General features: G+C 36.5%; 1 protein-coding gene across 3 annotated transcripts in view; it reads left to right on the forward strand.

Moving 5' to 3' along the window:
- Nucleotides 1-13861, forward strand: part of NHLRC2 (NHL repeat containing 2) — a 62838-nt gene that overhangs the window by 1708 nt on the left and 47269 nt on the right. For all 3 annotated transcript variants that reach the window (XM_089898196.1, XM_022568710.3, XM_022568711.3), the window contains exon 2: nucleotides 1649-1801. In XM_089898196.1, coding sequence (XP_089754322.1) covers nucleotides 1649-1801 — 153 coding nt within the window. The remainder of the gene's footprint in view (nucleotides 1-1648; nucleotides 1802-13861) is intronic.

Here is a 13861-nt window from a genome sequence, read left to right on the forward strand (position 1 = left end):
CAACAAAATATTCAGGTTTCATATTTGACACAAATTTTCTGCTGGACCTGATTATTGAGAACAGAATACTAGATGTGAGTTTTTTCTTGGTTTCTTTATCAGTTATTGTAATCAGGAAGTTATAAACATAACTCAGAAACACTGTGCTTTGTTAATTTCTTCAAAGAAACATGTTTTATGAGAAGCTGTGTGGTATAATGGATGGATTCAGACAGATCCGGAATTAAATCCCAGTTATTCCATTTGTCAGTTGCATGATTTTAAGCAAGTTAGTTGACTTTGCCAAGCCTTACTTTTCTCACTTATAAAATGGAAGCAATTATTTACCTTTCAGGTTTATTATGCAGACTATATAGTATATCTAAAGTTCTTACTTCATAGGGGAGCTCAGTAAATGTCATTGTTAGCAGCTTTTAAAGTTATATTTATTGTTATTATTGTTATTATAAAGTGAATTATTAAGTCTGGTAAGCACCTAGCACAATAAGTGACTGTAATTATACTTTCCCTGCCTCTCCAATCTAAGTCACTTGACTATTTACAGAAAATAAATTTGAGACAAATTCATAAATATTTTAAAATTAGGATTTGAAATATACATAATTAGTTTGAAGTTTTATAGGGTCACTTGATCTGGCATACTATTAAAACTTTATCAAAATGGATATTTAAGACCTCACTGTACCCTAAACCTCACTAGGTGTGACTAATTGGCAGAAATATTAGTTTGATTTGCAGACTTTTCTTTTTTTAGAATTTTGTTTTAATTGAGTAACTTCAGTTGCTGTTATTAGTTGTTAGCTGTTATTATTCATTTGTTCCACCCAGCTTTGGCTTTCAGTTTGTATAAAATATTTCCAAATACCTGCTTCAAGTTATAATTAATACTTTTAGTATCTGCATTTATTTACTTATAAGCAACAAACTCATTATCTTTGTTTCCTTAAATTGGTTAAACAGAGATGCTGTACTTTTAATCTACTTTTGTGTAACAAAATTTTTCTTCATAGTGCATAGTTAAAATTGTAAATCATGGTCAAGTAATTATAAATTCTAATTTACAAAAGCACAGATTAATGAGATTCTGTTTTTCTTTGGAGGGAAGGAAACATGCTCTTCTTTAATATTAATGTTGCTTCCATGAAATCTATAATAATAGCAGTGTGTTTTGCTTAACTTTGCATTTAAAATATTTTGTATTTAAGGTCTCGTTCAAATCCAGAGCATTTCAGCTCTTTTATGAAATTGGCTTAGGTATTTTGTATGTTTATCCTTATATTTTAACACTGTTTTTTGATATTTATTCTTAAGGTTGACCTTCATTCTCAGTAGCCCATTTGTACCTAATCATGTACTTAAGTCCTTTTAATATTTGATATTTCCTCTTATTTTTACCTAAATATGTTAATCTTACTTCCTTTCACACACAGACTAATATACCATTTCTGAAAGAATTTAGTAGCTTTTTCTTACTATATTTGCAGACTGTCTCATAGTAGTAGCTTTCCCATCTTCTACCTCCCCACTCCCTTCCTGCCCTGCCAGTCCCTTCCTTAGAAATAATAATTGTTCACATTTTAATAGAAAGTTTTAAGTAAATTATCTTGATCATTTCCTTTAATCGTTTTTTATTTTCTGTAAATTTCAGGATTAGAATGGCTGAACACAGAAGAATCTATTTCTGTCTACAGGGATCTATGTGGAAAAGTGGTCGTCCTTGATTTCTTCACCTACTGCTGCATAAACTGTATTCACCTGTTGCCTGATCTTCATGCATTAGAGCACACATACTCTGATAAAGGTATCTGCCCTTTAATTGGTTTCTAACAGTCTGTCCTGGCATAGTCACTGGAAGAGTAGCTGACTCATTTTGCTCATAGGAGAATGAAACATTTGGCAAGACTTCAATGATTCTAAAGCAATTTCTAATCTATGAATTAAGGACTCCATGTACCTTTTCTTGAAGAGTTAAGCTTAGTGATAATGGTTTGCCTTCCTAAAGAACCAGCATTTAGTCTATGGTCTTTCTTTAAAGATAGGACATAGTTTACTTTTTTCATGATCAAGTATTTTAAAAAGGTCATTTTATATACGTGGACTTACCTAAATTTGTTCTATGAAGAAAAGAAAAAATGAAATGTGTGACTAATTTTATATTCTTCTTGTTGTGATAAAAAGGTTTAAAGTTCTTATTAGGAAATATGAATAAGCTTCCTTTAATTTCAAATGACATAAACTACTACCTGTGCTAATATTTTGGAAGGCAAAATATTATAACAGATACTTTTTCTTTGACCCTGCTTTATTTAAAAATTATTTATAAAGGTTAATGTTTTCCAAAGCACACCAGGAAATCCTTTTTTATGGTATTACAAATTCTGAAAATGTAAGAGGTTATACTTAGTATTTTCTTTAGAACTTTGACATTTTTTCAGATTTTTTTCTTGTTTACTTCTTTCTAAAAAGAGAGCATATGGGATAAATGAAACTAATTAAAGGTTCCATTTAATTAGGCTTAAATTAATTGCAGCTGTCCTCTTGGCAGTGACTAAAAAGAAGAGGGGGTTACTGATCTTGTGAGAGTAAAGATGAGAATAGAGTATACATGTACAAAAATGAAGGATTTCTTGAAACTTAGTTTAAAAAAAGGAGTGTTGAATAAAACCTTCAGTGCAGGTGAAACTTCAGATGCTTTTAAAATGTAACAGACTGTATCTTGGAATTGCCTATCGATGAGATTTACCAAGAACTCAAATATTCCCAATAGCTAAACCATGTTTTCAAAAATTCATCTATATTTAAGAAACATGAGTATTTCATTATCTCCTAGGTTTTGGATACTTGTGTGTCTTGTTCAAGTCCATGTAATAAATACATTTATTGAGTATTATGTGCAGGGTACTCTAACTGCTGGGGAAATATGTAACAAAGTTGAATTAAAGCATTATGGAACATGGGGAAAGGACTAACTCACTTTGCCCAGAAGCTTTGGAAAATATTTCTCAAGAGAAGGAGACAATTAAGCTGGAACTTGAAAAATGAGCAGGAGTGCAGCTGAAAATGAAAATGGGGCAGGAGGGACACTCCTGGCTGAGGAAGTGACAGGTAAACAAGGAGGGAAGCACAGAAGAGTAGGTTTGGAGAGTGGTAAATAGTTTAGTGTCTCAAGGTTATAGGGGCCCCTGGGAAGAGTTAAAGGGGAGGAAGGCAGATTAGGTTCAGACTTGCGTTACGAAGGGCTTTGTATAACGTTCTTAATAGTTAATGGACTTTTTCATCCACTGAAAGTACAGAGATGTTTAAGGTTGTTTTTGATTTACTTGTTTAAGAGGAGGATGACAGTACGATTTGTGTTTCAGAATGGCACTTACAGACTGGGTTAAAAAATCCCAAAGTTAACCATTTCCTACTTAAGATCACCCCTAATGGACTGTTTAACTTAATTGGTTAACCCCATACCTGAAGCAAATTCAGTGGCTTCTTAGAATGGATCCTTAACAATCTCTTTACCAGTTTACTGAAAATACTTTTATAACACATTGTGACAAAAAATAATAACTATTTTTTATATATAAATACACTTCTGAAAAGTAAAATACTTTGTAAGTGGTTTCAACATTGTAATTTCAAAGAAACATTACTTCGTTATTATGCTGCTGTATGAAAATGCTGGTAACTTAGAAATAGAAGATTTTTGTATTGCTTAGAAGATAAGTTCAGTTCATACTCACAAAAGCAGGCATACCTAGAGATTATCATATGAAAGTTCAGTAGGCTGTCACTAAATTTGCTTTCTTGCTGCTGTCTTTTTTATTTTTATTGGAGTATAGTTGATTTACAATGTTGTGTTAGTTTCAGGTGTACAGCAAAGTGAATGAGTTATATATATGTATATATCCATTCTTTTTCAGATTCTTTTCTCATATAGGTTATTACAGAATATTGAATAGAGTTCCCTGTGCTATACAGTAGTTCCTTGTTAGTTATCTATTTTATGTATAGTAGTATGTATATGTTAATTCCAATCTCCTAATTTATCATGATGCCATGTCTTATTTCATTACTATCTGATGTTTCTGAATTTATCTTCAGCAATGCCATTTATGTTCTTGAAGAGACATTAAGCAGACTGTTTTTATTCCATGAAATATTCAGTTCATTTTATCAGTAAGCTGGAAATGCTCAGCTGAGTGAGGAAGTGCATTTTAATTCAAAAACACTCTGAAAGAAGCCCACTTTAATACTCAGCCTCCTTCCTCTGTAAACAGCTTTTAAAGTCTAGTGTGTAATGGTGACCAGTATCACTTTCACAATAGCGTGAAAGAAATTATAAATGCCAAAGATCTAAAGCAAAAGTAAAAAGATACTTAATAGTAATGAATGGTTCTGGTTTCTCCTTGAGGGTTTCTAATTTCTTTTACCTGTTTATGCTGGGTACATTAATGATATATAATACCCAAATTTAGCACAATGGCTATCATCTAAGGAAAAGCACTTGTTTTTGTTTTTTGCTGTACGCGGGCCTCTCACTGTTGTGGCCCCTCCTGTTGTGGAGCACAGGCTCCGGACGCGCAGGCTCAGCGGCCATGGCTCACGGGCCCAGCCACTCCGCGGCATGTGGGATCTTCCCGGACTGGGGCACGACCCCGTGTCTCCTGCATAGGCAGGCGGACTCTCAACCGCCGCTCCACCAGAGAAGCCCTGAAAAGCACTTGTTTTATAAGAAAACATCTAGTAGGAAAACTTGGCATATTTTAAAATGTGTTTGCTAGGTGAATGTTAATATAATTAAATCAGACTTTAAAAACCTAAATGCCGTAACACTGCTGAGTAAACGCTGGTGTTCTCGTTATGTGGTATATGCTGTTTTTCACTTTATTAAAAATTAGAAGAATGTATTTCTAATTTACAGGGAAACTAAACCTTTTAATGGGTCAATATACAGTTTTACTCTGTGTCAGAGTTCCCAAAACCACCCCCAGGTCAATAATTCTTTAGGAGGACTCACAGGATTCAGCATGTAGCTGTACTCATGGCTATAATTTATTACAACAAAAGGACAAAAAGCAGAATCAGCCAAGGGAAAAAACGCCTGGGGCTGAATCCAGGGGAGACCAGGAGCAAGCGGAACCCTCTCTTGGTGGAGTCGCCTAAGAGGTGCTTAATTTCCCCCAGCAAAGAGTCGTTACAGCGAGTTAGGATGTTGGCAACCAGGGAAGCTCCCTAGAGACGGCACCCAGCACTTCAGGCCTTGTGAGCTACTCTCATCAGTTCTGGGAATGATGGGAACGCTTCCGAAATACAGGCAAGGACCAGCCCTGTAAGCAGGTCTTTGAAAGAGTAGTAGTGGGGCCTGCTATGTTAACTCTTTTTTGTACACATTTCACACTTTCTTTCTGCAGCACCCCATATACTGATTATTCTTTGTTCTTAAATAAAGTATGATGAAAATATTGGCTGATTTATGGCAGACTTTCAGAGTGTTTAATGTAAACACAGGGGAATGTCAGTTTTTGAAATTAAAAAAAAATTCACATATGCTTCTGGTCTCTGCTTTAATTTAGTGTTTGGGTGATTTTGATTTTTTTTTTTTTTTTTTTTTTTTTGTGGTACGCGGGCCTCACTGTTGTGGCCTCTCCCGTTGCGGAGCACAGACTCCGGACGTGCAGGCTCAGCGGCCATGGCTCACGGGCCCAGCCGCTCCGCGGCATGTGGGATCTTCCCGGACCGGGGTGCGAACCCGCGTCCCCTGCATCAGCAGGCGGACTCTCAACCACTGTGCCACCAGGGAAGCCCCCGATTTTTTTTACTTCATGTTTCCATCTCTCCACATCCTTCTTCCCTTCCCTCCCCTCAGGGTGTTCTAGCCTCCGTGACCTGCCTTCATCTTTTCTTGCCTAGTAAAGTCGTGCTCGCCTTTTACATCTCAAAATGCCTCAACTTACAGGTTTTGTAACGTCTAAAACGCCTTAAATATTTTTAGTTTTTGCATTGAACTAAGTTATTATACTGCCTGTGATTAAACTATACTGTTTGCTATATACTATATATAAATATGTTATATACTACTATGCATAATTGTATTTATATGTCTACACGGTTCTGAAAAATAAGACCTTTGTAGTTAGTTCCCTGACTAGGGATCGAACCCATGCTCCCTGCAGTGGAAACACGGAGTCCTAACCTCTGGACTGCCAGGGAATTCCCTGAAGTTTCTTAAATGATTTTAAAAAGTTATTTTATTACTAATATTTTAGAAGCAGCTATTCTTTTTATTTGGTTTTACCTTTTCTCTTTCCCTTTCTTTTTCCTCTCCCTCTGGTCTCTCTTTCTTCCTTTTCTTCTTTCCATGTTTTATTTTAAATGTAGTAGTTTTGATCCATGTGTTGGCAAAAGATCCATAAAGGGAAGACTCTTTTACATCCTGTTTTTTATTCTGTATGATTAATAGAACAAGCAAAATATTTTAAGAAAAATTTCTGTCACTTTAAGGTTGTTGACACTGAAAACATGAGATGCATAGCTATTTGGCAGTTGTCCTTGTATGTAGATCAATATAGATATTCTATTTAGACAATGTGATGTGGTCTATATATTGTACAAATATGTTTCTTCAGTATTTATGTCCTGTCCATTCATTTCCTATTATGTATGAGACACTATGCTGGTAAATAATAAAATAGTGTATGGTCCCTAAATAATTAATAGGAATTACAGTCTAACAAGGGGAAAACTTACAATCAAATAACCACACAAATATTTTTATAATTTCTGATTAGTGCTAAGAAGGAAAATTACAGGACTTCCCTGGTGGCGCAGTGGTTGAGAGTCCGCCTGCCGATGCAGGGGACACGGGTTCGTGCCCCGGTTCGGGAAGATCCCACATGCCGCGGAGCGGCTGGGCCTGTGAGCCATGGCCGCTGAGCCTGCGTGTCCGGAGCCTGTGCTCCGCAACGGGAGAAGCCACAGCAGTGAGAGGCCTGCGTACCGCAAAAAAAGAAAAAAAAAAGAAGGAAAATTACAGACTGCTATGAAAACGAATAATGGGGTTTACTCTAATCTGGAAGAATTAAAGAAAGCTTTTTTAAGAGTAAAAATTGAGCAGAGATCTAAAAGACAGGTATGACTTTGCTAGGTGAGAAGGTTCCAGGCAGAGAGACACTGTGTGTCAAGGCTTTAAAGCAAGAGGAATAATGATATTCTGGACGAACTAAGAAAGTCCTGGTCGCTACAGTACCCTGAGGGAGGGGAAGAAGAGTGGAAAAAGATGCTGGAGAGGTGAGATGTGGTTTTTGCATGTGGTTTTCCATTGGGAGAGCCTAGGAAGGATTTTCTGCCAGAGGGTGATGTGATCAGATTTGTGTTTTTTAAAGATCAGTTCATCTCCTGGGTGGGCAGCTAATTAGTGGACAAGAAATGGATTGGTGACAAGGCTATCATGCTCCCTATGAGATATGATAATAGCTTAGCCCGTTATAGATGTTAAGATCAATAGGACTCAGTCATGGATTAACTATGGGTGATGAGAGAGGGCTGGTTGGTTATTACAGAGATATCCTAGGTAGGTTTCTGGCTTGTATAATTGGAAAGACGGTGGTGCCATTTGGTGACAGGAAACGCTGTAGAAAGGACGTTTAGAGGGGAAGTTCGTGAGTTTAGTTTGAAGTACCTTTGAGACTTGCACTTCATTCTCCATCTGACTTCCATTGCTTTTAAGAAAAAGATCTCAATCCTTATGACTTACGAGACTGACCCTATCTGTATGTTTATTCTTGTTTTGTCCCATGCTCCCCTTTGTTCTCTGTGTTTAGTCACTTACCTTCTTCAGTCTCTGTCTTGTCCCACTTTTCAATGTGTTGTTTTCTCTCCCTGAAATCTCCTCTGTTGCTCTCTTCACATAGTTAACATCTTCTCATCATTTAGATCTCACCTCAGTCATCACTTTTTCAAAGAAGTGTTGGGATATATTGACCAAAGGAAAAAAATACATTTTTTGAAGTAATAAGATATATATTGTATATATATATTATATATATAAAATATATTTGGACTCAACTCATGGTTTCTTTTTTAATTTATTATAAATCATTTGTTTTGATTTTCAAATTTTCTGTATTTGACTAATGGGATTCCCTTCAAGCTATCACTTGTGTCCTTCTGACATGTCCTTATCATTCTCTGAGCACTTCTTTACTTGTCACAACAAAATATTTCCGGGTTCATCTTGTACTTTCCCAGCCGCATCTCTGAATCAGCCACTTCTCCAAGGAGCTCTCATTCCTTTTAGGATTGAACATTGGGAATGGTTTTGAGAAACCACGATCTGGGCACTAGACGTGTTTGTTGCTACTGGGGTGTCTTTGCTTCCAGTCCCTCTCAACTAATTTAAAAATTACTTAAACTAGTCCCTCTCACCCACCATGAGGTTATGTTATTCATTTGAAATATAGCTAGATTCATTTGTTTCTGTTTGTACTTTTAGGCCCCCTTTCTCCATTTCTGTTGATTTTGTTTTCGAGTATGCAAAATTATAACATGGTCTGAAAGTCAGGACTATACAGAAAGTATAGATCCATCCACCCATCTCTTCTGCCTGTTCCTACATTCTCATTCTTTCTGTCCCATTCTTTTTCTTTTTTAAAATTTCTTCTTTTTTTAACATAAAAACTGACATACTATTGACATTTTTGTGCACTTCACTTTTATCATGTGACATTTTTCCTGGTAGTCACTCCATATCAGTTTATAAAGAACTTCCTGGTTATTTTTAGTAGCTGCATAGTACTTGCGTGTGTGTATGTGTATACCATAATTTATTCAGCCACTCTCCTATCCTATGTATTGGCCCTTACTTTGTTTCTAATATTTAACAAACAGTGAATAATCTTGCGGATACAATTTTGTACTGCTGGTAGTATATCTTAAGGGTAGATTCCTAGAAGTGGGATTGCTTGGTCAAAGTTAAATGTATCTACAATTTTGTTAGATGTTGCCATGTTCCGTACCAGGAGGACTGCACCAGTTTGCATTCTTTTTTTTTTTTTGGCTGCACCACACAGCTTTCGGGATCTTAGTTCCCCGACCAGGGATCAAACCTGGGCCCCCTGCAGTGGAAGTGCAGAGTCCTAACCACTGGACTGCCAGGGAATTCCCTCAGTTTGCATTCTTACTAACAGTGTATGGTGTCTCTTTCCCCGTTGCTGCTCCAGTAAAATGTGTTGACGTATTTTTACATTTTTACTGGTTTAGTATATGAGAAATGGTATCTCGGTGTAGTTTTAAATTGCATTTTAGAGTGGAGTTGAACAAGTCTTTTCATATGTTTATGGCTATTTATTGTAAATGGGGTTTTGTTTACCATTATATACTCCAAAACTGGGTATTGTGTAGGTATATAAAGTCCATTGATTTCTGTGTGTTAATTTTATATTCCACAACTTCCTGAATCTTTTATTATTTGGGTTAGTTTTGTAATTGATTCTCTGGAGTTTCCCTAACATACTATCATATTATCTGCAAAGAAAATTTCCAATTCTTACGCCTATAACTGATTTCTCTTGTCTGATTTTGTTGTCTACTATCACCCTTCCTACTCATTGTTAAATAGTAGTGGAAGCAGTGGACATCTCTGCCTTGTTCCTTATCTTACTGGAAAACTTCTAGTTCTCCATTAAGTTAGAGGCTGGTTTTAGGACTCAGTTATATTTATTTACTCAATTAACAAATCATCAGAGTACAAAATTACTTTAAATTATATCTCAATAAACCTGATGTTAAAAATAAAAATCTATCTCTGCTGCTTCTGGGTTTGGAGGAGAATGGTGGCTACCTAATTTTGAATCTCCCCATGTCCCTTTCCCTCGCTCCCCAAACATAAAAACAACAGGGAGAGTAAATAGAACCACACTTGATCCTACGTACAGCAATACTAAGAGACAGAGAGTATCATGGCCTTCAAATTACCTGTAAGTTGTGAAATAAACTTACTTCCATTAAAGATCCTGCTGCTACTAGCCAGCAGGTGCTGAGAACAGAAGTGGGGGAGGCTTAAAAGACTCCATGAAAAAAAGAAAGTGGTTCAGAGGACTTAGGCAAAGCACAAACCGAGTAATCCCCTTACCTGCAGAAAGAGAAACTCCAACACTAAGTGCAAAATACTGAACACAGGTTTGGATATACTAGAACATAGTACCAGCTCTTGAAAGAGTGTGGGACTGGGAACAGAAGCCTCAGAGAAGCATCGCTTCTGGAAGAGAATCAGATATGTAGAGGTGTGTGTAGTTTCCCTTGGAGATAGTCTACTGAAGGGAACGAAGAAGATAAGAGGGGAAAAGTTAAGGATGCTGCAGAAACAAAAGAATATACACATCAACTCCTTCTTCCAATGGCGCTATCTGAAAAGAGACTGCACAGGAAAGGGGGACTGTCAGAGGAGGGCACTCTCAAGCTAGGAGCTCTGTCCAAAACCTGATTAGGGTTATTAAAAAGCAGATCACATCCATGTGAAACTGTAAAAAGCTGAAAATGTGATTCAAAGTTGAAATGCTGATGAAAATTCTCAATCAAAAAGTTGACAGAAACTATAACACAGTCCTCCATACTGAATGACATATCCTCTAAAAGTATTGAGGAATAATGAAAAAGCTTGAATCAGAAATTTAAAAACTGAAAACAGAAATGGACGTGCCCCCCCACCCCCGCAAAACAAAGGAAGAAATGAGTGTTGATTGAACCAGAAAAGAAATAGAAGAAAAAAGTCCAAATAATATTAGAGATGAAGACTAAATTACAGGGTGTCCAAGGGATAATAAATTCATGTAAAAATGTTATAAGGGGCATTGAGCTAAAGCAGGGATATAAAAACAGACTTAGAGACTGAAAATGAGCTTAAAAAAAAAGTAGTAAAAAGGGTTAGAGAGGAAATGATTGAATTGGAAGACTAGGAGAAGAGGTCCAACATAGACTACTTTGGAGACTGGAGAAGAAAATCAAAACATCTGACCAGAACTAATATCTAAAATTAGAATCCAAGAAGACATTCCAGAAATAAAAGGAACCTTAAATCTACATATTGAAAGGGCCTACTAGACACCAGGGAAAATACCCAGAACAGCCTAAGAAGTATCCTAGTAAAGCTATTACACTTTAAATATGTTTTAAAAAAATCCTCAGGGCCTCTAGGAAAAGATGACTTTGAAAGACATGTAAATTAGACTGGACAGACTTTTCACAAATAACATACAAAGCAAGGTAACAGTGAAGCAACGTTTCTACGAATCTTAAGGAAGTACAAACCAAGGATTTTATATCTAAGCAGCTGCCTTTCAAGAATCAATCAAGGTTATAGAAAGTTTTTTTTAATTTGTTTTAATAAATTTATTTATTTACTTTTGGCTGCGTCGGGTCTTCGTTGCTGCGAGCAGGCTTTCTCTAGTTGCTGCAAGCGGTGGCTTCTCTTGTTGGGCTGTAGGCGCTCACGCTTCAGTAGTTGTGGCATGTGGGCTCAGTAGGTGTGGCTCGCGGGCTGTAGAGCGCAGGCTCAGTAGTTGTGGTGCACGGGCTTAGTTGCTTTGCGGCATGTGGGATCCTTGCGGACTACGGCTCGAACCCGTGTCCCCTGCATTGGCAGGCAGATTCTTAACCGTTGTGCCACCAGGGAAGTCCTAGAAAGACGGTTCTGAATGTCCAAGAACTCAGAGAATACTGTGCCCATGTGCCCTTTCTGGTGAATCTACTTGAGGGAGATTCTAACCAGGTATGACTAAGGAAACTCCAAACGGATGAATGAAGACTTCATACGTGTATTTGTAGAGCTGCGACCAACGAGGATGAGGCGTTTTGGTGAATCAGTCAGAGTTTGATCAGGGGAGAAGGAGTAAGGAGAAATAATAAGGATTTGTTAAAGGCACTTGACTATGTAGTTGTGGGAGCTGGTTAACTAGTCTACATGTATATAGCTGTTGCTTCTGTGTCTGATGCCTCAATTTGAAGTCAGAAGTTCAGGCAGTTGAAAAGGAAAGATGGATAAGAAGTAGGGGAGATCAAGGGTAAACTACAACCTGCACACATGAACTGGAACCCGTAAGGATGAACTGGAACCTATGTAAGCTTCCAATTTAAATAATGAGGTGACCAGAAAAATAAGTTTGTACCCCTCATCAGGAGCTAAAAACTTGCCTGGCCCAGGAGTTGCAAAAGCTGCGGGAGGAGATCTGGCAGGAGCTGGTGCAGCTGCCGGGGCCCAGCTGCTACCCCACAACCACTGAGGTGAGCCAGTAGATGAGCTACAGAGTGTGTAAACTGCAGTAGCACCTGGTGCCCTGCACCAATCTTCCAACAAGAGAGGATATGGCTGCTGCTGCCCTTAACACCTTCCAGTTCTCTCACATAATATCTTGTGGTCCAGGATAACCCAGAGCTAGGCAGGGAATAGAATACTGGAAAACAATTCCAACTTAGCTAAATCGATAAATCCATCACCCAAGAGTAGAAGAATAATATAAAATCATATATTCTGACAAAATTAGAAAGAATGCAACTAAAGAAAGATGGAAAGAAAAAGGAGAGAGGGGAAACAGAAGACTATTGATTATTGTATATTGTATTGTATATTGTATTATTGTATAATAAGTGGTAAAGGATGCCATTTAAAAATGATAGGTCAGATAGCAAAAGGTTATAAAAATGGGTATTAATACTTTTATAATATTAAAAGTATTAATAGAAACCACTGGAACAAAAATAGAAAACTTTTTTTTTTTTAAGAAAACTTTTAAAATAGAAATAAGTTGCTTCCTTTATTGCTTGGTACATGGATATTCCTAATCGTTTTATCTTTGTTGTGAATGCTTTTCACATTAAAACGTTTCTTCCTTTGCCCTGTTTAATGCTTTGGGGCTTGAAATCTACCTTGTCGGGTAGATCCTACCTACCAGGATCACACCCTTATGTTCCTGTCGCTTTCACTTGCCCACATATCTTTGTGCATATCTTTATTTTTAGCTTTTCTGATCCAAATCATTTTAGTAGGTGAGTTAAACCCATTCACATTTATTTATAAGTAGTGTTATGTATAGTTACTGTGTTATTTTGTGTATTAGGTTTTATTTGCTGTTTCTCAACATGATGTGCTTTTTTGCTATTTTACTTTACTGATTTCTTTTGATATGTAGGAAGTGTTGTATTTCTCTTTTATTGGTTATCTTTGTGCTTATAACTTTAAAAAATAATAATAATGAACATTTGTTGAAGTTTTACAGTAAACTAGGTACTATGCTAAATGTCTTATACAGATTTATCTTTTTAAATCCTCAAAACTGACCTATGAGGCAATTCCTGTTATTTTCCCATTTTACAAATAAGAAAACTGATGCACAGAGAGATTAAGTAACATGCCCGAGGTTATCAATGCTGAGTTTTTCTCTGAATCCAGCCTAACACTTCATACTTTTTTTTTTATATTATTTTCTTGATATACTGTATTGATTAGATAGAAGAAATATGTTGTTTTTAGTTTTCAGCAGGTCTGCTGTCTACAACAAGGTTTGTTCTAAGAACTATACAATAGGAATTTTAAATAAAGACCTTATGGAAACATCTTGCTTATATTCATTATGTTAATCTATAATAGAGTTAGGTCAGAAAAATTTAAGAGGATAATGTGATAATAAATACCAACAAAAAGCAATCATAGTCACTGTGAATTTCAAAGGGGATTAAAACAGGTGGAAAAAAGTTATAAAATTTCAACATCTTCTAAGAAGATAGAGAATATTATTTTAAAGCTTTATCTAGATAAAGGACACAGGGTTGTAAACTTAAAATAGCTGCATGGCTTTGATCATATGTGTTTGAATTTAGA

The sequence above is a fragment of the Delphinapterus leucas genome, chromosome 16 (assembly GCF_059928025.1).
Source record: "Delphinapterus leucas isolate spDelLeu-1000000601 "Yukka" chromosome 16, BTC_Dleu_Yukka2, whole genome shotgun sequence".
Lineage (NCBI taxonomy): Eukaryota > Metazoa > Chordata > Mammalia > Artiodactyla > Monodontidae > Delphinapterus > Delphinapterus leucas.